The sequence below is a fragment of the Oncorhynchus nerka genome, linkage group LG17, assembly GCF_034236695.1.
Source record: "Oncorhynchus nerka isolate Pitt River linkage group LG17, Oner_Uvic_2.0, whole genome shotgun sequence".
NCBI classification, from domain to species: domain Eukaryota; kingdom Metazoa; phylum Chordata; class Actinopteri; order Salmoniformes; family Salmonidae; genus Oncorhynchus; species Oncorhynchus nerka.
The window spans coordinates 17821290-17846141 of record NC_088412.1 but is presented as its reverse complement, the minus strand read 5'-3'; the positions used below and the strand labels follow the sequence as shown (position 1 = coordinate 17846141).

General features: G+C 39.1%; 2 protein-coding genes across 5 annotated transcripts; both read right to left on the bottom strand.

Annotated features, from left to right (window-relative positions):
• Positions 1-1799: 1799 nt before the first annotated feature.
• On the bottom strand, positions 1800-16484 carry LOC115144810 (troponin I, fast skeletal muscle-like). 3 transcript variants are annotated; one of them, XM_029685888.2, is made up of 7 exons: positions 9333-16484; positions 8937-8973; positions 8636-8764; positions 8390-8479; positions 8117-8260; positions 2361-2530; positions 1800-2150 (listed from the first exon to the last, which is right to left on the bottom strand). In XM_029685888.2, the coding sequence occupies exons 1-7, from the start codon at positions 9338-9340 to the stop codon at positions 1949-1951; spliced, it is 780 nt and encodes a 259-aa protein (XP_029541748.1). In that variant the 5' UTR covers positions 9341-16484; the 3' UTR covers positions 1800-1948. The 3 variants fall into 3 exon arrangements, with proteins under 3 accessions (XP_029541748.1, XP_029541747.2, XP_029541749.1); XM_029685887.2 differs by having other exon boundaries at positions 8937-16484; XM_029685889.2 differs by lacking the exon at positions 2361-2530 and having other exon boundaries at positions 1985-2150.
• A 100-nt stretch (positions 16485-16584) lies between these two features.
• Positions 16585-23270, bottom strand: LOC115144807 (troponin I, fast skeletal muscle-like). 2 transcript variants are annotated; one of them, XM_029685885.2, is made up of 7 exons: positions 23130-23270; positions 19080-19112; positions 18947-18989; positions 18686-18814; positions 18424-18513; positions 17077-17253; positions 16585-16966 (listed from the first exon to the last, which is right to left on the bottom strand). In XM_029685885.2, the coding sequence occupies exons 2-7, from the start codon at positions 19085-19087 to the stop codon at positions 16871-16873; spliced, it is 543 nt and encodes a 180-aa protein (XP_029541745.1). In that variant the 5' UTR covers positions 19088-19112; positions 23130-23270; the 3' UTR covers positions 16585-16870. The 2 variants fall into 2 exon arrangements, with proteins under 2 accessions (XP_029541745.1, XP_029541744.1); XM_029685884.2 differs by having other exon boundaries at positions 23149-23267.
• Positions 23271-24852: the final 1582 nt, after the last annotated feature.

Below are 24852 nucleotides of genomic sequence, written 5' to 3'. Positions count from 1 at the left end.
ATGCCTGGAGTCGGCCCTGCTTTGACTATCCTCCATCCTGACTTTGTATTTAGGTCATTTGGCGCCAGAATTAGCCTAGTTCTATATCCACCAGCCATCTGCTAAAATGTAATGGCCCCTCCTAGGAATCTTTTGGGGGAATTTGTGGTGGCAAATATTTCTGTGGCTCTGTATTACAGTTTAGTCATTTAGCAGACGCTCTTATCCAGAGTGACTTAGTAGTGAGTACCTACATTTTAATATTTTTTCGTACAGGTCCCATGTGGGAAACAAACCCAAAATCCTGGCATTACAAGCACCAAGCAGTACCAAATGAACCACAGAGGACATAGTGTAAGCATAATCTAATTTGTCTGGGTATGATACCCAGTGAAAAGTGTCACCTTGAAAGTAATGGAAACGGTTTTGCAAATGTGCAAGAAGAAGAAGATACAGACATGGGAATCATGCATCCTCTGGTTGATCATTTATAGAAGATATTGTCATGCATTGTTCACACAGAGTTATTTCTCCAATAGGCTTTAACAATACAATCACAACCACAACCATTTCTTTTACATCTCATAAAGCACCATGATCCAAAAACAATCCTTACATCACTCACCTAATATCCTTTTTCCATTCAATATATATATCTATCCAGATTTCTCCATTTTTCATCTACCCAGATTGAATTCTACACTGTAATTGACAATAAAACCAAAGCACTTGTCAATAAATCACATCAAAGCTGTAGTAGGCAAAAACGCAAAGAAGATCTATTACACAGATGATCCATATCTGAATTGATTACCATGGTCAGCCAACAGGTTTCTTATTTCTCCCATACCTGCAGTTGTGTGTGCTACGGTGAGGCAGTAGAGGGCGTCATATCCATGCTAGTCCACCGCTATCTTGCTCTGCTGCAGCGGAGATGTCACAAGATACAACACCAACCTATGGTGTCATAAGACACAAGAAAACATAGGTTTTTCATCATGAATACAAGAAAACATAGCTTTTTCATCATGAATACAAGAACACATCATGAATACTCAACTACCCTGGTCAACTCTGATTTTTGTGTGAGAAATACTAACAATCCAATATTTGGTAATTCACGAATTAGCCATTATAGGCCAAAGTTAAAATACATGTTTCTAACGCTTATGAAATGTAATAGTTTCTATACTTATAAAAACGTATACATGTTTATAAATGTTTACAAATAATGAAATACTTATTTACTAATAGATTATAAATAGTTTATTAATGCGTTGTCATGAAAGTTGTTAGTCGCTCTGGATAAGAGCGTCTGCTAAATGACTTAAATGTAATGTAAATGTAATGTTACACTATATTCATTCTTCATGTTTCATATAAAATTACTGTTTATATTTTTGTATTAGTATTAGTATTGAACAATTGATTAAATCCTAGCCTAAATATGTTTGTATCAGTTTCCATGCACAAGATGGCCAAACAATAAAGAGATGCTACCAATTGTAGGAGTCATAATTACAGCAGGATTCAGCAGAGAGAAAAAGAGAGAGAGGGAGAGAGAACATGCACAGAGCATACACCTTTTGGTTTGTGTGACACGTTCTAAGAAATGATGTCCTAAGATTAAAGTCCTTCAGTCGTTACATTTTTTTTTTACAACTAGCTTCTAATTGCCATCTGCTATTGAATAACATTGAATAGTTGCTACTCATACCCAAATCAAGTAGGCAACTGAATGTGTTCTCTTTTTATTCATCACAAAACCCTAAAAGACATGCAAGCAAAATAAAAATGCTATTCCAGTTGTAAAGGTTCAAATATTTATTTAATATTCAGTCATATATACTTAAGTACATTTCTTCATACAGCAAGTATTCTTCAAAATATGTTCAAGTTGCTGTGAAAAGGGAAATGATCTCAGTCGACAACATGGTCATACAAATCCATATCTGACTTAACCACAGAACTACTTTATATATCTAACATCTAAATACAAAATGCAGCCATGGCTGACAACAACTGACTTATTATTAGGACATAGAGAAAGGCAAGTGAAATGGGACTGAGTCGCGCCACAGATATTATGCGGCCTCAAACGTCTTCTTTCTGCCATCCATGCCTGCCTTGTCATCAATGTTCTTACGCCAGTCACCAACTGCATCTTTGTCCTGTAAGGGTAGAGTGGGTGTTACAACAGAGAGATCAGGTCAAGAGAGAAGCTAAGCTATTTGTTTAGGTTATTTAAAATTTGAGCTTTAAGGGTTTTGTAAAAAGGAAAGAAAGTACATTCATAGTGATATTAGTCAATATGGATATACTCCAGAATGTTATGAAGAGTGATCAGATGAATTGCAATTAATTTCAAAGTCCCTCTTTACCATGCAAATGAACCCAGCAGCCCTGCAACAAAAGGACCAGCTGACATCATGTCAGTGATTCTCTCGTTAACACAGGTGTGAGTGCTGATTGAGTTCGAATAACAGACTGGAAGCTTAAAAAGGAGGCTGGTGCTTGGAATCATTGTTCTTCCTCTGTCAACCATGGTTACCTGCAAGGAAACAAGTGCCGTCATTATTACATTGCACAAAAAGGGCTTCACAGGCAAGGATATTGCTGCCAGTATGATTGCACCTAAATCAAACATTTATCGGATCATCAAGAACTTCAAGGAGAGCGGTTCAATTGTTGCGAAGAAGGGTTCAGGGTGCCCAAGAAAGTACAGAAAGCGCCAGGACCGTCTCCTAAAGATGATTCAGCTGCGGGATCGGGCCACCACCAGTACAGAGCTTGCTCAGGAATGGCAGCAGGCAATTTTGCCTAAGAACACAGCCATGAGTAAAGAACGGTACCAACACATCCTCCGAGAGCAACTTCTCACAACCATCCAGGAACAGTTTGGTGACGAACAATGCCTTTTCCAGCATGATGGAGCACCTTGCCGTAAGGCAAAAGTGATAACTAAGTGACTCGGGGAACAAAACATCGATATTTAGGGTCCATGGCCAGGAAACTCCCCAGACCTTAATCCCATTGAGAACTTGTGGTCAATCCTCGAGGCAGGTGGACAAACAAACAAAAAACAAATTCTGACAAACTCCAAGCATTGATTATGCAAGAATGGGCTGCCATCAGTCAGGATGTTGCCAGAAGTTAATTGACAGCATGCCAGGGCGGATTGCAGAGGTCTTGAAAAAGAAAGGTCAACACTGCAAATATTGACTCTTTGCATCAACTTCATGTAATTGTCAATAAAAGACTTTAACACTTATGAAATGCTTGTAATTGTACTTCAGTATTTCATAGTAACATCCGACAAAAATATCTAAAGACACTGAAGCAGCAAACGTTGTGGAAATTAATATTGGTGTCATTCTCAAAACTTTTGGCCACGACTGTATGTAGGCACTGATACATAGCCTCGTGAAGTGTCAAATCAAATTTATTTATAAAGCCCTTCTTACATCAGCTGATATCTCAAAGTGCTGTACAGAAACCCAGCCTAAAACCCCTAAAAATACTTTAAAGAACTACCTAAGTAGTTTTTGGGGGTTTCTGTACATTACTCCACTATCTATATTTTTGACAACTTTTACTTCACTACATTCCTGAAGAAAAGAATGTACTTTTTACTCCATACATTTTCGCTGACACCCAAAAGTACTCGTTACATTTGGAATGCTTAGCAGGACGGAAAATGTTTCAATTCACACACTCATTAAGAGAACATCCCTGGTTATCCCTACTGCCTCTGATCTGTCGGACTCACTAAACACAAATGCTTCATTTGTAAAATATGTCTGAGTGTTGGAGTGTGCCCCAGGATATCCGTAAATTTAAAAAAAACAAGAACATTTTGCCGTTTATTTTGTAAATATATGAGGAACTTTTAATTATTGATACTTAGATTTTTACTTTTGATACTTGAGTATATTTTAAACCAAATACTTCTAGACTTTTACTCAAGTAGAATTTTACTGGGTGACTTTCACTTTTACTTGAGTCATTTTCTATTAAGGTATCTTTACTTTTACTCAAGTTTGACAATTGGGTACTTTTTCCACTACTGATATTTGATCAACTCCCAATATTGAGCGAACAGCATTGTTTTACAAAGTATCTTTGAGGGATAGGTTATTGGCAAGAGTGCATCTGCCATCACCGCTGAGCACACATACAGTGGCTTTGGAAAGTATTCAGACCCTTTGACTTCTTCCACATTTTGTTACATTACAGCCTTATTCTAAAATAGATTAAACAAAATAAAATCCTCAGCAATCTACACACAATACCCCATAAGGACAAAGCGAAAACAGATTTTTAAAATCTTTTTAAACGTATAAAAATAAATAAAAAAATACCTTATTTACATAATTATTTAGACCCTTTGCCAGACCAAAATTTGGCTCAGGTGCATCCTGTTTCCATTGATCATCCTTGAGATGTTGCAACAACTTGATTGGAGTCCACCTGTGGTAAATTCAATTGATTGGACATAATTTGGAAAGGCACACCTGTCTATAAAAGGTCCATCAGTTGACAGTGAATATCAGAGCAAAAACCAAGCCATGAGGTCGAAGGAATTGTCCATAGAGCTCCGAGACAGGATTGTGTCCAGGCACAGATCTGGGGAAGGGTACCAAAAAATGTCTGCAGCATTGAAGGTCCCCAAGAACACAGTGGCCTCCATCATTCTTAAATGGAAGAAATTCGTAACCACCAAGACTCTTTGTTGAGCTGGCTGCCCGGCCAAACTGAGCAATCAGGGGAGAAGGGCCTTGGTCAGGAAGGTGACCAAAATACAGATGGTCTCTCTGACAGAGCTCTAGAGTTCCTCTGTGGAGATGGGAGAACCTTCCAGAAGTACAACCATCTCTGCAGCACTCCACCAATCAGGCCTTTATGGTAGAGTGGCCAGACGGAAGCCACTCTTCAGTAAAAGGCACTTTTCACAACACTTGAAGTTTGCCAAAAGGCACCTAAAGACTCTCGAAACATGAGAAACAAGATTCTCTGGTCAGAAGAAACCAAGATTGAACTCTTTGGCCTGAATGCCAAGCGTCACGTTTGGAGTAAATCTGGCAGCAACTCTACAGTGAAGCATGGTGGTGGCAGAATCCTGCTGTGGGGATATTTTTAAGCGGCAGGGACTGAGAGACTTTTTATAGTCCCGTACCCCTTTAAACATTCAACCTCCAGCTGCGTACCCCCTCTAGCACAAGGGTTTGCGCACTCTCAAATGCCGTGTTTTGGCATCGTTGTAAGCCTGCCACACACACTATACAATATTTATTAAACATTTGTCACAATATAACAAATAACAATAGAATAATAATCAATAATTTTGCTCTTTATTTAGCCATCTTACATATAAAACCTTATTTGTTCATCAAAAAAATGGTGAATAACTCACTACAGGTTAATGAGAAGGGTGTGCTTGAAAGGATGCACATAACTCTGCAATGTTGGGTTGTATTGGAGAGAGTCTCAGTCTTTTTCCACACACAGTCTTGTGCCTGTATTTAGTTGTCATGCTAGTGGGGGCAAAGAATCCACTCTCACATAGGTACGTGGTTGCAAAGGGCATCAGTGTCTTAACAGAGCGATTTGCCAAGGCAGGATACTCTGAGCACAGCCCAATCCAAAATCTGGCAGTGGCTTCTGATTAAATTACATTTTCACAGAACCGCTTGTTGCAATTTCGATGAGACCCTCTTCTTCGGATATCAGTAAGTGGACTGGAGGCAGGGCAAGAAAGGGACAACGAATCCAGTTGTTTGTCTCATACGTTTCGAGAAAGTACCTGAGTAATTGCGCACCCAACTCACTCAGGTGCTTCGCTATATCACATTTGACCTTGTCCGTATGCTTGAGTTAATTTGCACACAAAAAAATCATACAATGATGGAAAGACCTGTGTGTTGTCCTTGTTAATGCAGACAGAGATGAGCTCCAACTTCTTAATCATAGCCTGAATTTTGTCCCGTACATTGAATATAGTTGCGGAGAGTCCCAGTAATCCTAGATTCAGATCATTCAGGTGAGAAAAAACATCAACCAGATAGGCCAGTCATGTGAGAAACTCATCACCATGCAAGCGGTCAGACAAATTAAAATTATGGTCAGTGAAGAAAACTTTAAGATCATCTCTCAATTCAAGAAACGTGTCAGTACTTTTCCCCTTGATAACCAGCTCACTTTTGTATGTTGCAAAAACGTTACATGGTTGCTGCCCATATCATTGCATAGTGCAGAAAATACCCAAGTGCAGTGTACCCAAGTGGGGTCAGGAGCAACTGCTTGCACTCACATTACCACTATGTCTCCCTGTCATGGCTCTTGCACCAATCAGTACAGATACCAACACATCTTGACCACCAAAGTCCATTTGATATCACAAAGCTGTCCAGTACTTTAAAAATATCCTCTCGTGTTGTCCTGGTTTCCAGAAGAGGATGTCTTCCTTAATGACCCCCATAAACGTAACTGATATTTATCAGGAGCTGTGCCAGGCCCGCCACGTCTGTTGACTCATCCGGCTATAACGCACAGAATTCATTGGCTTGTATGCGAAGCAGTGATTGTTTCAAAACATCTCCTGCCATGTCACTGATGCGTCGTGAAACAGTGTTGTTTGATGAAGACATTGTCTGTATAGTTTTTTTGGGGCCTTTTCCCCCAGCACTGTCCCAGCCATATCCGTGGCAGCAGTAAGAATTAAGTCCTCCACAATAGCATGGGGCTTGCCTGTTCTAGTCACTCGGTAGCTCATCATATAAGACACTTCTAGCCTGTTCTTATTAATGGAACTATTGCTTTTATACATGCCTTACTACTCGAAAGTCGTCTTAATTCTCGCTCAAAAAACTCCTGTGGCTTATTTTTCAAATTGGCATGTTTTGTTTCTAAATGTCTGCACAAGAGTGAAGGATTCATCAAGTTGTGAGATAGTACTTTTGCACATACAACACACTGTGGCTGAGGAAAGGCACTACTCCCAATATAAGTGAACCCCAAATAAACGTAGTTCTCATCATATTTGCTCCTCTTCGATGGTCCTACGTCCCTGTCTGTTGTTCGGTGCTTTCCCGGGTAAGGGGGCAGTAGCTCTTCGGCTGCATCAGATTCACAACTGCCAGTGTCCATGCTAGCTGGGCTAACAACAAATGTAGAATTACTGATGCTAGCATTGGATGAATTGAACAACTTGTGTCATCAACAGGTGCAGGTATAGTACTGCTGGTTGTAGCAGTACTACCAGTAGAGCTGGTATGTGTCTCTATGGACACAGGCCTTACTTTTTTTAACCATTTATCAATTTTCGAGCAAACGGAATGAGCAGCAGCTACATTTGACTACATACTACATAGTGGAATTCCCGCAAGAGAGTAACAGTTAATGTGATTGGATGTTAATTATTTGACTAGACTACCTGTATTTGACATTGTGTTGTTATTACGCTGAACACTAGATGGTTTCATATAATTTTTGCCAGTGAAACTAGGCTACTCAGGCGAGAAAAAAACCTCACCCAAATGTATAGCCCCGTTGGAAAATATAAATGACTTATTGAAAATGTGAAGGGAATTTTTTTTATATATATATATATATTTAGATTATTTTAAATGTTTTATTTGACCTACCCTCGACGACATTTCGCGTACCCCAGTTTGGGAATACTTGGCCTAGGCTATTGGTTGCAGTCAAGACTAAGTTGTTTCTATTGATCTCAGTTTTTCAGGGTCAGACTCATTACGGTTGTTTCAGGGTCAGAGTACCCTGTCATTACGGTTGTTTCAGGGTCAGAGTACCCTGTAGTTATGGGTATTTCAGAGTCAGAGGACCCTGTCATTATGGTTATTTGTTTGGTATTAAAAAATATTTTGAAAATGTCTCCCTTCATGTAAAATTATGTAGAATTGCATGAAATGCTTTTGCTAAATTATAGAATGTCTTCTGCTTCTGTCTTCTGCACCACTATACGCAAATTCGATGATAGAGACAGGCAACACTGTATTATAAAGGTGACCCCCCCCCCAACTCAAAACATCTTACATCTTCCAATGGGTATTCACTGATATCCTTCCATAGTATTATACCAATTCTCTGCTTTGTAGATTTCCACACAAATACCCACCTCCTCTTTGACTTCCTTCTTCACTTCTTTCAGGTTGGCTCTGAAATCCATAGACACCTTGTGCTTGGAGCCCAGCAGTGCCTGGAGCATGGAGTCAGCAGACAAGCCTTGGAACTCAATCACTTTAATCCTCAAATCCTCAATCTGTGAAGAGAGGAAGTCAGGAAAAAGACTAGATCTGCACTCTTAACAAGAGGGAAAATCAACAAACATAATCAACCTCAAATGGCTACAATAGGCTTTCATTTGACAGATTAACTTTGGTTTCTGTACCTCTTTGTCACACTTGCCTCCTTTGCCTGCCAGGTCGTATCTCTCCTCATCCACTTTATCAATCTGGTGATGAATTGTCTTGCACAGTTCCTGCAGGAGGTTATTAACAAAAGGAACCTTGAACAACTAAAGATTGAAATTAAGAACTGAATGTATTAAAAACAACCCACCTGCACTGTGGCGCAACGAAAGTGAATTTCCTAACAGTGTCGATTGGAAATGTAGTTTAAGCATTTGATACTGTACCTGCAGTTCTGCCAATGACCCAGGCATGTCAAATGCAGCGCAGTTCTCATCCATGTAAAAAAAAGTATCTTCCACTGCCTCTATGGCCTCTGCATCTAGCAAGCCCTTAGCAATCTGGAGCATCAAGCTCTGGAGAAGGAGAGAGAAGCAGGAATAGTGACACAACTGGATGAAGGTTAACAGTGGAATACACATCACAACACACAAAGATTTTCATTATAATGTAACATTATAACATATTGTGCTCAAGATAAAGTTTAATTACAAAAAATTGAATTCAATTTTACTTGTGACAAATTACCTTCAGATGATGCTTGTGACTCAATGCCAATATTTTCCTAAAAGAGTTGATCAAATGATGTGAGAATTTCCTAGAAATGTTTACATTTCTGATTTTTTTTAAATGGGACATGGGGCACTGGAGAGGTAAAGATGAGTTTCCAACCATTAATTTAAAAAAAGGCAATTTATTGATACTGTATACATGGATGTCCAAGATCATGAAGTATACAGCATAGAGTGAATGTTCTATTTATTTTCCCACATTGAGCATATATAAAATATCCCATCTTACCCCACTTGCCCCTAATGGGAGGCTGTTCCATTGATGAACACCAATATAGTAGTGAAGTTCATATTATTCACACAGGGCAGACAAATATAGTCACTGATATCATAAGAACATATTGGAACTTACTCAGACATCTTGGCCTCTTGTTTGCTTCAGACCCCTTTGGAAAGGAACGACAATACAACAATGTAATAAACTCAACACTAACCCTAACCCTAACTTGCAAATATTTAAGCACTCTTGACAACTTTTTTTTTCATTTGAATAGCATTTGAATACCAATAGCAATACTTTACCAAACAGAATTGACTTCGATGAATGAGAGGTAACATTGTGCTTCCTCATGTAACAGTTAAGAATGTGCCGTAAACTCAATCCACAGCTAGCTTGAAATGTCGCCAATGGTGCTATCAAATTGGATCCTTTTCTACAGCACAACTGGTTTTGGCGGTCACGTGTGTTTGCGACCAGAGGACCAGTAGTTCAAGCCCAGAAAGGGGACAGGGGCAGCACTGTTAGCAGCACACTGACGCTAGTTTCACGCAAGAGGGTTAGGATAGTTATTTCCTTGCTGTGTTCAGGGAAAGGAGCTCATTTCCAAAATTGTGTCCAAGGAAGGAGCCAGCTGTCTTCTTGGGATTCTCTTCTGATACTGTCAGTTGTCATCAGCAGGTCAATTATAACTTAACACTTTCTCATGTGCCTCCAAACCGTACTGTAGCACAGTACACCACTGAGACAGCCAAGGACGACGATTTGAAGGAGCTTCATCCCCAACATACAGAATATTAATGAAAAATAATAATAATAAAAAATAATAATAAAAAATAATGATTGGACAAAATGATGAAACATGCTACATGTACTTTACAATATTTGTAAGCATCTGCCAGTGACTGAGGATGTGGTCTTGAAGGACAGAGGTAATTATCTGTGATGTATGTGACGACCCAAGACATATTCGCATTCCAAATTAAAACGATTTCAAACTAATCTTTGAAGATCCAACAACAATCAAATTGGAAATGCTAGTAATTATAAAATCATTAAATTGTTAAATTTGTAAACAAAACCAAATGTACTTTGGCATGATGCACATGACATAAATAAATGACAACTGACCAAATCAAATTAAATGTATGTCCACTGACGTCAAAGGAGACTGGCGAGTGAGTATAGCTTTCTGAATGAATTTCTCATGTAGGAGTATGGTTTAAAAATATCAAGTAGCTGACAATGTTCCCAAGAATTTGCTACACCTCATTGAACAGCGATGTTCGCCAGAATTTGCTACACCTCATTGAACAGCGATGTTTGCCAGAATTTGCTACACCTCATTGAACAGCGATGTTCCCCAGAATTTGCTACACCTCATTGAACAGCGATGTTCGCCAGAATTTGCTACACCTCATTGAACAGCGATGTTCGCCAGAATTTGCTACACCTCATTGAACAGCGATGTTCGCCAGAATTTGCTACACCTCATTGAACAGCGATGTTTGCCAGAATTTGCTACACCTCATTGAACAGCGATGTTCGCCAGAATTTGCTACACCTCATTGAACAGCGATGTTCGCCAGAATTTGCTACACCTCATTGAACAGCGATGTTCGCCAGAATTTGCTACACCTCATTGAACAGCGATGTTCGCCAGAATTTGCTACACCTCATTGAACAGCGATGTTCACCAGAATTTGCTACACCTCATTGAACAGCGATGTTCGCCAGAATTTGCCACGTCTGATTCGGTCTCGTTAGTTACACAATTAGATATATTTAACACTACATTCCAGACTATATTGAACTCAAACAAACGTATTAAATAAGATAAACATGTTAACCCTGCACATTCTTATTTCTTGTGAGATTAATTTTATGACAATTTTATGACTAAAAGACAAGCGAGCAAAGTTGTTAAATAAGTGATAATGCTCGAGAAGCCGGTGTTTGCGCTTTTAACCAATCAGCATTCAGGATTAGACCCAACCGTTGAACAATGCTCTATAATATGGGTGTTTTGACAGGACTATACCCCCCCCCCAACATTAAAGGTTTATCACTAGTTTCTTTATCATCAAAGCTTTATCTAAACCGATTTAAACAGTGCTTTTGCACACAGAGAGACACCTGGTCTGATCTCACGTGTGCAGCTGATTGCAAGGTTTCCAAACCGAAGGAGGAGTGCTGATCCAGAACAGTAAAACCAGTGGAGTTGCTGAAATCCTGTGATGCTTAACCAAGCTGAAAACAGGGAGCAGATAGAGAGTCAGGATAGACAGGTGAGAGGTTCTCACCTGTTAGAGAAAGCTGGCGATCGAGCAGTACACACGTCTGGGACTGTGGCAGGCAACTAAAATGTTATGAGGGTTTTAATGGGATACTGTGACAGGTCAGAAAAACTCTGCATTTTATGGAATTGGATTGAAGTCCCGCTCCAGACCAATGGTTCAGCAAGCTGCTGTAACTCTAACCTCTAACCTCCCTGCTGCCTTCATATACATAAGCAACCCTTCAAGATTGTTATTGTAATTGTATTGCTTATTTATGTAACCGCCTGTCAATTGCCAGATGAGTTACAAACGTACAGTGAAGACCAAGACTGTACAGCAGAATTATTCAGCCTATTTGTCCTTGCGTTGATGCTGGACAATTAGTTCTGGTTTCGGAGGACTCTGCAAGTACTGTCTACCCTTCTCCGTGGTAGGAGATTATGTAGAGATGTAGGATCTTAATTTGAGGCAGTTTGCTACAGCAGGAAAATAATCTTGCAGCAAGCAACAGGAAATGTGTAGTATTGTGTGTATTATAATTAATGGACATATTTGTAGGGGTTGATACATTTTTCGTAAGGGAAAATCAAGTCTGAAATTTCAAAGTGGGAATTACAAGCTTCAGAAGCCTTTTTAAACCTCAAATACACTAGAAGTTTTACAGTTCCTGCATTACAGGAAAGTTCTCCTGCAACAGGGTGAAGAGTCAGTGGGATGTCTCTATTCTTTGTTATTATCTTGCTTGTCCTTTTCTGTACCCTGTCCAGTGCAGCTTGCTGCTTCTTTGTGCAGCCCACCAGCTACATACTGACATACTCAAGGCATGGTGGGATCAGTGTGGTGTAGATTTCCACAAGGTCCTCAGTGTGAAAACTGTTTCATGCCATCACAGTCAGGAAGGGTAGATGCTTTGAAGCCCTTTTCACTGCCTGGTCAATATGTTGGTTACCACTGAGTTGGTTGTCCAAGTGGAAGCCAAGGTATTTTGTTCCAACTGGAACAGCCTGTCTACCCAGGTTCATTGGAGCCTGCTGGGGGGGATTTCTAGAGAAACAAATTCTTAGTTGGACAGAAGTATGTTGTTGTCTGCCACCCATTCATCCAGTTACTTCACCTCCTCTTCCATTGAGGTGTCATTTTCAATGTTTCCTAGCCTTAAAGAACAGGACAAATCAAAGATGACTCTCCGAGTGCACATGTGGAGCAGAAAGAGGTAAGACGAGACAACCCCACCCTGTGGGACCCCAGATGTTACCTCTGTCCGTGAGCTGTACATTCCATGTGCCATCCCCCTCTGTGTTCTCCCTGTTGTGTAGCTGTGAGGCCAGGTGAGTAACCTTGGACACAGACCCAGACTGGCCAGATGCTGGAGGAGTTGAGCATGGTCGACACGATCAAAAGCTTGTGACATGTCCGCCACCAGAACCTGAACCACCGTGGTTTGCTTTAAGTCTGTCTCTGTAAGCCAGGTGTGTGTGACTCTGACCAGCTCATTTGTTGTGCTGTGTTTAGCCAAGTATGCATACTGGCTTTTGCATTCCTGAAGAGCAACTACTGTAGGTAGAAGCTCTTCACAATGAACCTTTCCTGGAATTTGCCCAGACAGGATGGAGGAGATATTGGTCTCCAGTCACTTTTCCTTCCAGGACTGGGGACCACACTTTAAGGTACATAACCCAATAGGTGTTTACTAAGTGTGTGACCACCAGAGATTGCCCCCGCCCCCCAATCCTCCCTGATACACGTGTACATATTGGACTATAAATTGTGCCTTCATGTAATATATGTATGCTCAAATGCCATTTACTTTATGTTCTTATCTTTTATTATTTCTTATTGTTTTGCAATGTTGAGAAGGAACCTGCAAGTAAGCATTTTGTTGGACTTTGTATACTACGTGTTCTTTACATACGACTAATGAAACTTGAAACTAAACTGAAACTAGCTAGATCCTCTGCAAATTCCTTTATTACCCGGGGAGACATCTGGACAAAATGCTTTCTATATAATAAGAATAATTTGGTGAGTGCTTATATTTGTCCTATAGTGTACAAAACATTAAGGACACTTGCTATTTCCATGACACAGACTGACCAGGTGAATCAAGGTGAAAGCTATGATCCCTTATTGATGTCACTTGTTAAATCAACTTCAATCAGTGTAGATGAAGGGGAGGAGACAGGTTAAATAAAGATTTTTAAGCCTTGAGACAATTGAGACATGGATTGTGTATGTGTGCCATTCAGAGGGTGAATCGGCAAGACAAAAGATTTAAGTGCCTTAGAAAGAGGTATGTTAGTAGGTGCCAGGCAGACCAGTTTGTGTCAAGAACTACAATGCTGCTGGGTTTTTCATTCTCATATCCCGCTGCTGGTTTTTTGCATATCCCAACACCCCCTTTCACGGCCACTGTGTCTTAAAATAACTTGTTACATTAGTCAGAATATAATATTCATGTAAACTGTGCTATTAGAAGAATAAATACAAATCCTCAATATACAGTACATTCGGAAAGTATTCAGAGCCCTTGACTTTTTCCACATTATGTTACCTTATAGCCTTATTCTAAAATTGTTAAATCGTTTTTTCCCCTCATCAATCTACACACATTACCCTATAATGACAAAGCGAAAACACGTTTTTTGAAATGTTTGCATCAACTTCTCCCCCCGATTGCTTAGTTTAGCCGCGCGACCAGCTCTAGGAAGAGTCTTGGTGGATTCAAACTTCTTCCATTTAAGAATGATGGAGGCGACTGTGTTCTTCGGGACCTTCAATGGTGCAAACATTTTTTGGTGTCCTTCCCCAGATCTGTGTCTTGACACAATCCTGTCTCGAGCTCTATGGTCAATTCCTTCGACCTCATGGCTTTGTTTTTGCTCTGACATTGACTGTCAACTGTGGGACCTTATATAGACAGGAATGTGCCTTTCCAAATCATGTCCAATCAAAGGAAACAGGATGAACCTGAGATAGATTTTGAATCTCATAACTAAGGGTTTGAATACTTATGTAAATAAGGTATTTCTGGGGGTTTTATTTGGTAGATTTGCACAAAAAAAAATCTGTTTTTGTTTTATCATTATGGGGAGTTGTGTGTAGAAAATATATTTAATCCGTTTTAGAATAAGGCTGTAACATAACAAAATATGGAAAAAGTCAAGGGGTCTGAATACTTTCCAAATGCACTGTAAAGGCACTTACCACTGAAGCATCAATAAGATTCCATCTGATGTTTAAGTGAGTATTTATCTGTTGAGAGTAGGAAAGTAATAAATTACAGTAAATGCAAATTGTAGACAGGAAACATTTAACTACAGTTTTGAAAATATAAAATTGCTTAGTCAATTTGTTTCAATTGTAAGAGTGAACAATGAAATAATATACTTGCTTTTACTTTGTAATACAAAAGGGAAAAATGCAAAATAATGAAGTAACTCACCTTAATTTCAGTGACAATGACAAAGACCTCAAAAAGCCTGCAGAAAACATTGCTGAGCCCAATTGTTGACAGGTTTTTTTCTCATATTAGCCTGAACTGTTGAATGAATCAAATCCATAAAACAAATCTCATGATTTTACTTAACATGAAGTTTTCTTTATCCAACAATAACTGAATAATGTTCCAGATAACGTGGTACATGACAGAAAGCATTGATTTCAAAACCTAGAAACGTGTTACTGTACATGCTGCACAAATTAGACAAAAAAATCGGAGACGAGTATTAAAGAGATTGAATGGGATTTGGATTTAGGGGGCGCTATTTTAATTTTGGATGAAAAACGTTCCCGTTTTAAACAAGATATTTTGTCACGAAAAGATGCTCGACCGATTTGGAAAGAAGACACTCTGACGTTTCCAAAACTGCAAAGATATTGTCTGTGAGTGCCACAGAACTGATGTTACAGGCGAAGCCCAGATAAAAATCCAACCAGGAAGTGACGCATTTATTTAAACCGCCTCATGCCAATGACTTCTTATATGGCTGTGAATGAGCTACGAATGAGCTTACGTTTTCCACGTTTTCCCCAAGGTGTCTACAGCCTTGTGACGTCTTTTTAGGCATTTGCCTTGAATAATTGCTGTAAGGAACCATATATGGCATGTGGTCACATGGTGTCTCCCGCAGAAAACCTTGCGTAAAATACTGAGGTAACCATTTTTCCAATCGCTTCTTGTGAGAAACCAACTGCCTCGACGGATATATTATCGAATATATTTGTTAAAAACACCTTGAGGATGGATCCTAAACAACTTTGCCGTGTTTCTGTCGATATTATGTAGCTAATTTTGAAAAAAGTTTGGCGTTATAGTTGTAGCATTTTTCGATCGACATCTCAGCCAAGCATGGTGAAGAAACGGGAGCTTTTTCGCCTACAAAAATAATCTTTTTGGAAAAAAGGAACATTTGCTATCTAACTGGGAGTCTCCTGAGTGAAAGCATCCGAAGTTCTTTAAAGGTAAATTATTTAATTTGGTTGCTTTTCTTATTTTCGTGAAAATGTTGCCTGCTGCCAAGCAGAGCCTAGCATAGCATTATGCCATGATAAACTTACACAAATGCTTGTCTAGCGTTGGCTGTAACGCATATTTTGAAAATCTGAGATGACAGTGTTGTTAACAAAAGGCTAAGCTTGTGTTTGAATATATTTATTTCATTTCATTTGCGATTTTCATGAATAGGAAAAGTTGCGTTATGCTAATGCACTTGAGGCTATGATTACGCTCCCGGATACGGGTTTGCTCGTCGCAATTATTATTTTTAAATTTGGAGGATGTAACGTATCATACAAAATGGGTGATGTTGCACACAATTCTGCACAATTTTCAGTAGCCCGTTTGGACTTTTGAGCACTACTTTCAAAACTACTGTCTGAAATGAATGAATGAAAACCTTTATAACGCATCTTTAACTATAGGAGTGATCTGCATATGTGACTTTTGAAAAGAAAGAGATATGGGCAACTCAGCACTCCAGTCTAGAACATTACCAGGGAACCACTCTATTGAAACTCTATTTAGTGGTTGCAAGATTTAGCATTTTAGTTCTCTTAGTGTATCAGAATGACAAAAATAATAGAATAATTAAAATAATAGAAATTTTGAATGATTTCCTTAAGACAATTTATTTGAAAAGTTTGTCACTGTACAGTAGGCTACTCTGCTACAGGGAGTAAAGCAGTAAACCAACACACAGACCATTACACACATCTTCCTTCGACTAACTTACTCTCTGTTTCTGTTTCCTTCTATTTATTTTGTGTCTTCAAAAGAAACAAAGACGTGTCATATAGTTACAATACTTGTTGTAATGGGTATCAATCAGTATGTGGTTGACAGTAAGACATTACAGGACAGTAGTCAGTCACATCATACAAACACAGCCCAATGATCTAATTATCTCCCTGAAACATCTTCTTCCTGCCATCCATACCGGCCTTGTCGTCAATGTTCTTACGCCAGTCACCAACGTCACGCAATTCCTTATCCTGTGATAGTAGAAAGGGTGAGAAGACAATGAAGTGTAGAATATCAAGGCGTAAAGTTCGTTCAACATTGGCAATGTCTCCCGATGCGATATCCAACCTAATGGACCCACCTCTTTCTTCTCATCTTTCTTCACTTGTTTCAGGTTGGATCTCAGATCCATGGTCACCTTGTGCTTGGAGCCCAGCAGAGCCTGGAGCATAGCGTCAGCAGACATACGCACTTTCTTCAGGGCTGGCTTCTTGAACTTGCCCCTCAGGTCAACTATTTTGATGTTTAGGTCTAAAACCTAGTGGGTGTAATTTTGGAACAGGAAAATCAGTGATTCAAGGTGGGCTCAACAGAGGAACTGTATATATAAAAAATATATTTATCATATTCCATATATACCAACAATACTGTTATATTTATATATATATATATTGTACATACAGTGCCTTCAGAAAGTATTCACACCCCTTGACTTTTTCAAAATGTTATTTTGTTACAGTCTGAATTTAACATTCATAAACATTTTTCTACACACCATACCCCATAATTTCAAAGTGGAATTATTTTTCAAATTTTTTTCAAGTCAGAAAATTAAAAGCTAAAATGTCTCGAGTCAATAAGTATTCAACCCCTTGGTTATGGCAAGCCTTAACAAGTCACATAATAATTTACATAGACTCACTCTGTGTGCAGTAATAGTGTTTAATATGATTTGTGAATGGCTACCTCATCTCTATAGCCCACACATACGATTATCTGTAAGGCCCCTCTGTCGAGCAGTGAATTTCAAACACAGATTCAGCCACAAAGTCCAGGGAGGTTTTCCAATACAAGGACTGGGCAAATTTTCAGGATAAAAATGGAACGAAATGGAGCTAAGCACAGGCAAAAACCTAGAGGAAAATCTGGTTCAGTGTGCTTTCCACCAGACACTGTGAGATTGATTCACCTTTCAGCAGGACAATAACCTAAAACACAAAGCCAAATCAATACTGGAGTTGCTTACCAAGAAGACAGTGAATATTACTGAGTGGTCGAGTTACAGTTTAGACTTAAATCTACATTAAAATCAATGGCAAGACCTGAAAATGGTTGTCTAGCAATGATCAACCAATTTGACAGAGAATTAAGAATTTTGAAAAGAATAATAGGCAAATGTTTCACAATCCAGGTGTGGAAAGCTCTTAGAGAATTACCCAGAAACACTCACAGCTGTCATCACAGCCAAATGTGATTTTACTCAGAGATGTCTCTGTAATTCATTTTCAATACATTTGAAAAAATGTCTAAAAACATGTTTTCAATTTGTCATTGTGAGGTATTGTGTGTAGATGGGTGAGAATCAAAATCTATTTCATCCATTTTGAATTCAGGCTGTAACACAATAAAATGTGGAATAAGTCTTTCTGAAGGCACTGTATATTTACATTGAAACATAAACAAATGAACAGACAAGACAGTTGCTTACCTCTTTGCAAACCATGATCACTTTATATTCTAAGTTGTATCTCTCCTCATCAATCACATTAATTTTGTCGTACATCTTTTGGCAAAGCTCCTAATGAAAGAATGCAACAAAGGAAAATGTAACTGTCTTCATATAATACCTATTTTTATGCTTGAACTTAGTACAGCTGAACCGGATAGAAGCACAATTCATACAACACACTGTATCAAGCAGGTATGATGTGTTGTCATAAAGTCTGTCTTTGAATATCTGAATATCATACCATCAAATCATCCTTGGAGTGGGACATCTCCAGAGGAGGGCAGTTCTCTTCCATGTATCTCTCCCGCTCTTTAACTTTCTCTAATGCTTCAGCTTCAAGCCAATCCTTAGCAAGTGCCAGCATACAACTCTGGAGACAAATTATGACAGTTGCCAGATAATTGACCTATATCTCCCTTTGTTTTACTACTTTTTAAAAGTCATGTTATATTGTGATTTTTATACATTATTAAATGTGTTATGGCTGTGTGGGATTCCTTACCTTCAGAGTGTGCTTACGGCTTGAGGACACGTTGCCTTTCTTGCTATTGGACCAAGGAAAGAAAGTCAGGTTATGTACAACTACCTAAACACTTGAAACACAACATGTAGACAGTGTATTGGCCTATACTTACTCAGCCATCTTGGCTGTTTTGTGTCTTCACTTCCTAGAAATGCAAAACAATAGTAATCATGAATTATGTACTCATAAGAGCTAACATTTTACCAACAATACTGGTATATCCTCAACTATACCAATTACAAAACTACACCAGTAAGATTACAGATACTATTATATAGGATAAGGTACATGGAGAATGCTAGACCAGTCAATACAAAAAAGTAGTCAAAGTCTGAAAAAAGTATATATTTTTTAAGCACATTGAATAAGAGTACTCTAGGCTATTTCGAATTTGTGTTATTGAATCTGTCCCTTTTTACAATTATCCCTGTTCTGCCCTACTTCCAACAGGGGCCATGGCATGCAGCTATGATTTACAACGGTCTTCTTACTTGCTCTTGTAATTGAGACAAGTGATAAGAATACATTCCAAATTCCTTAAACTCAGTCGACTCCAAATCTTTGGTCTGGGCTCTGGGTATCGTTTCCCTGGAGATGGGGAAGTTGTGTTGTGGAGATCTAAATTGGGCCCCAGATCTTGTCTAAAATGGCTCTGTGTTATTGTAGGCTTGTCTCCGAGAGGTCACAGTAACCCAACACTGCAGCTGGTGGTGCCAGCCCTGCCACCAGCCCTGCCATTGCCTTCCAGAACATCCCTTAGATGACCAAGACATTAGGCCTTGTCTCAAAAACAACTGCTGCTGCTCCATCAGGTCAGTTCATTGTACTCACTCAACTGTCTCCATTCTCCATGATTAACTACACTGAATATACACCACCGTTCAAAAGTTTGGGGTCACTTGGAAATGTCTTTGTTTTTGAAAGAAAATCAAATTTCCATTAAAATAACATCAAATGAATCTGAAATACTGTGTAGACATTGTTAATGTTGTAAATGACTATTGTAGCTGGAAACGGCAGGATTTTTTATGGAATATCTACATAGGTGTACAGAGGCCCATTATCAGCAACCATCACTCCTGTGTTCAAATGGCACATTGTGTTAGCTAATCCAAGTTTATCATTTTAAAATGATAATTGATCATTGGAAAACCCTTTTGCAATTATGTTAGCACACCTGAAAACTGTTGTTCTGATTAAAGAAGCAATCAAACTGGCCTTCTTTAGACTAGTTGAGTATCTGGAGCATCGGCATTTGTGGGTTCGATTACAGGCTCAAAATGGCCAGAAACAAAGCACTTTCTTCTGAAACTCGTCAGTCTATTCTTGTTCTGAGAAATGAAGGCTATTCCATGTGAGAAATTGCCAAGAAGCTGAAGATCTCGTACAACACTGTGTACTACTCCCTTCACAGAACAGTGCAAACTGGCCCTAACCAGAATAGAAAGAGGAGTGGGAGGCTCCGGTGCACTTTCCATTCTGCTCAGAGCCAGTTTGCGCTGTACTGTGAAGGGAGTAGTACACATCTTTTCTTTCAAAAACAAGGACATTTCTAAGTGACCCCAAACCTTAGAACAATAGTGTATGTATGTATGTATGTATGTATGTATGTATGTATGTATGTATGTATGTATGTATGTATGTATGTATGTATGTATGTATGTATGTATGTATGTATTTATGTATGTATGTATGTATTGTAGATGTAGAAAATAGTACAAATAATTGTTACTATTTTCTACACTGTAGAATAGTAGTGAAGACATCAAAGCTATGAAATAACACATATGGAATCATACAGTTACGAAAAAAGTGTTAAACAAATGAAAATATATTTTATATTTGAGATTCTTCAAAGTAGCCACGCTTTGCCTTGATGACAGCTTTGCATACTCTTGGCATTCTCTCAACCAGCTTCATGAGGTAGTCACCTGGAATGCATTTCAATTAACAGGTGTGCCTAGTTGAAAGTTAAATTGTGGAATTTATTTCCTTCTTAATGCATTTGAACCAAACAGTTGTGTTGTGAATAGGTATAGGTGATATAGCCTATTTGGTAAAAGACCAAGTCCATATTATGGCAAGAACAGCTCAAATAAGCAAAGAGAAACGACAGTCCATCATTACTTTAAGACATTAAGGTCAGTCAATACTGAACATTTCAAGAACTTTGAAAGTTTCTTCAAGTGCAGTTTCAAAAACCTTCAAGCTCTATGATGAAACTGGCTCTCATGACGACTGCCACGGGAAAGGAAGACCCAGAGTTACCTCTGCTGCAGAGGATACGTTCATGAGAGTTAACTGCACCTCAGATTGCATCCCAAATAAATGCTTCACAGAGTTCAAGTAACAGACACATCTCAACATCAACTGTTCAAAGGAGACTGTGTGAATCAGGCATTCATGGTCAAATTGCTGCAAAGAAACCACTACTAAAGGACACCAATAATAAGAAGAGACTTGCTTGGGCCAAGAAACATGAGCAATGGCCATTAGACCGGTGGAAATCTGTCCTTTGGTCTGATCAGTCCAAATTTGAGATTTTTGCCTGCAACCGCCGTGTCTTTGTGAGACGCAGAGTAGGTGAACGGATGATCTGTGTGGCTCCCACTGTGAAGCATGGAGGAGGAGGTGTGATGTTGTGGGTGTGCTTTGCTGGTGACACTTATTTAGAATTCAAGGCACACTTAACCAGCATGGCTACCACGGCATTCTGCAGTGGGACTATCATTTGTTTTCAACAGGACAATGACCCAACACACATCCAGGCTGTGTAAGGGCTATTTGGCCAAGAATGAGAGTGATGGAGTGCTGCATCAGATGATCTGGCCTCCACAGTCACCCCACCTCAACCTAATTGAGATGGTTTGGGATGAGCTGGACCGCAGAGTGAAGGATAAGCTGACAACAAGTGCTCAGCATGTGGGAACTCCTTCTAGACGGTTGGAAAAGCATTCCAGGTGAAGCTGGTTGAGAGAATGCCGAGAGTGTGCAAAGCTGTCATCAAGGCAAAGGGTGGCTACTTTGAAGAATCCAAAATATAACATACATTTTGATATGTTAAACACTTTTTTGGTTACTACATGATTCCATATGTGTTATTTCATAGTTTTGATGTCTTCACTATTATAATACAATGTAAATAGTCAAAATAAATAAAAACACTTGAATGTATAGGTGTGTCCGAACTCTTCACTGGTACTATATATATATATATATATATATAAATATATATATTTGTCCAGATTGCCAATTAGGTGATGTATCAGAGATGTCTATAACGTTGTAACAGGCTGTGTAGGTATGTTTAACATATGGTGTTGAGAGGAAGGAAAACATTTGACGATCGCTTTCAGATTTATGTCTTGTGGTGGTGTACCCTTCTGCATGTCACATCATGAGTCCATTTAGATCTATAATTTACCACCCCATAGATGCTCACTAAACACATTCAAAACACTACTGGTACCTGAGAACATTTTCTTATGCAAATACTACTATTGAAAGTTTACAAATTAAGATACACCGACAAAATAAATCATGAAATACTGTACAAAACAAATAAAATGTCTATAAAATGTATTGAAATAAACCAAATAATTGAGTTATGATTTTTTAAACTTTGATGTTAATATTTTTCCAATTATATATAATTTCAGTCATTTAAACATTGGTGACAGACATTAAATATATTTGAATAAGGATAATATGTCATATAAAAAGAGCATTACTACATAAAGCAACAATCCAAACACATCAGTTTATGACTACAGGAAAGACATTTAACACTCTTGGACTAGAGCCAACAATACCAACCAAATACAAATGAATAATTAGCTACAGTGCAATACAATTGCAATACACAATACAATTCACATTCATTTCACAAACTAAAATGCATTTCACATGCCGAAATCTTTATAAAACTATCTTCTTTTCCTCAACCAACAGCCAAGTATTGACATTAAATAGGCATATCACTATAATTCTGCAATTTCTCATGAATAAGTTAGCGCAAAGACCACACTGCTTCTGTATATCATAGCTAGAAAAAATGTAGTTTCTCCGAAAACTAAAACCTGAGTAAAATCTTAATAAATCTTCTCTCCTTCAGAGAGTGTCTAACTAGTTAGAAGTACAGGACAGACAGAGAGGGACATACTGTAAACGTTGGTTCTCACCTCAGGACTAAAGAGAGCAGCACAGGCTTGTTAAGAGATCCCCAACTGACTGACTGATCGCAGGCAGCTCAAGTGTTAAGAAGGTATATATTGCATTTTCTGATCCCTCGCTATAATCCTACATTTCTCTTTATGGAAGCGGATTACAGACCAAACCAATGGGCTGACAAGGTCATGAAATACAGTACGGTGTTTCCCTGTTCCCTCCCCTCCCCCAGTGGCTCTAGTATAAATAACACGTCCTTCAAGATGGTTGTTCTTATTTCATCATCTTTTATTTAGCATATGCCATCACCCATAAGGAGCATGCATGGCCAGTACTCAGAACTTTAAAGGCCACTCACACCAACAGTAATAGAGAATGCTATAATTCACACATTTTCAGAAGGCCAGACATGCAACTGGCACCCATGATGTTTATCGTAAAAGGATGGCAAACTATTGAACTGGTAGTACCTCGGAGGCATCATGTGTCTGAGATTTATGTCCGTGGCTTCTGAGGCGCCCAAAGGACCTGATGACAGTTCTGTCACTGTCAGATCTCCCACTGAAAGACAAGTAAGATGGACAAGGATGGTTCATGGATATCTTTTTCTCTACTAACTCAATTTTTCACTGTGGATGAAAGAATGAAACTGGAAACATCTTGAGTGCTACTTGAAACCATCCATCAATGCTACCTAATTACTAACATTTGTAATCAGTTCTCACATATTTAATCAATTAACAGAGCCATGGCCAGGCAGTAGGCCTGCCTTGCGGCTCGCCTCACTTACCCCACTTCCCAAGAAGAGTTCTTCTCCTCTTCACTCACACCCTCCACAGCTGCACCACCTGACAACATCTCTTTATATCCAATAAGTGGTTACCCAGGCAACAACCAATAGTGCTCTGCTTGTTTCTTAAATACTGTTAACTATCAACTGATACTGTACCTCTAGCAAACCAGAACATACAATTAGCCAAACCTCTACCCACTGGGCACACACTGGTTGAATCAACAATGTTTCAATGAAATTACGTTGAACCAACGTGGAATAGACGTTGAATTGACGTCCATGCCCAGTGGGTAAGGTCAGAATGTGCTATTACTGAGGATTTAATGTGGCCAGGTCGCATTATATCTGTCAGTCAGGTTGTAAATCACTGGCTGGCAATTCCTCTAGAGGACTTGTGAATATGATTCTAGAGTGATAGACATTGGTGGCACTTCACTCCATATCACGTGATACCACTGTGCCTATCATACTGCACAGTCTATTCAGGCTTACATGTATTGTAAGTGTAACGGCCGTTGTTGGTGGAAGAAGGTGAGGGCCAAGGTGTAGCGTGGTATGAGTCCATATTTATTCAAATGAACACGGACATAACAAAAATAACAAAGAGAAACGACCTAAAACAGTTCTGGCTGGTGCAGACACACAACAGAAAACAATCACCCACGAAACACAATAGAAAACAGGCTCCCTAAATATGGTTCTCAATCAGGGACAACGATTGACAGCTGCCCCTGATTGAGAACCATTCCAGGCCAAACACAGAAATAGCAAATCATAGAAAAACTAACATAGACAACCCACCTAACTCACGCCCTGACCATACTAAAACAAAGACATAACAAAAGAACTAAGGTCAGAACGTGACAGTACCCCCCCCCCCCAAAAGTGCGGACTCCGGCCGCAAAACCTGAACCTATTGGGGAGG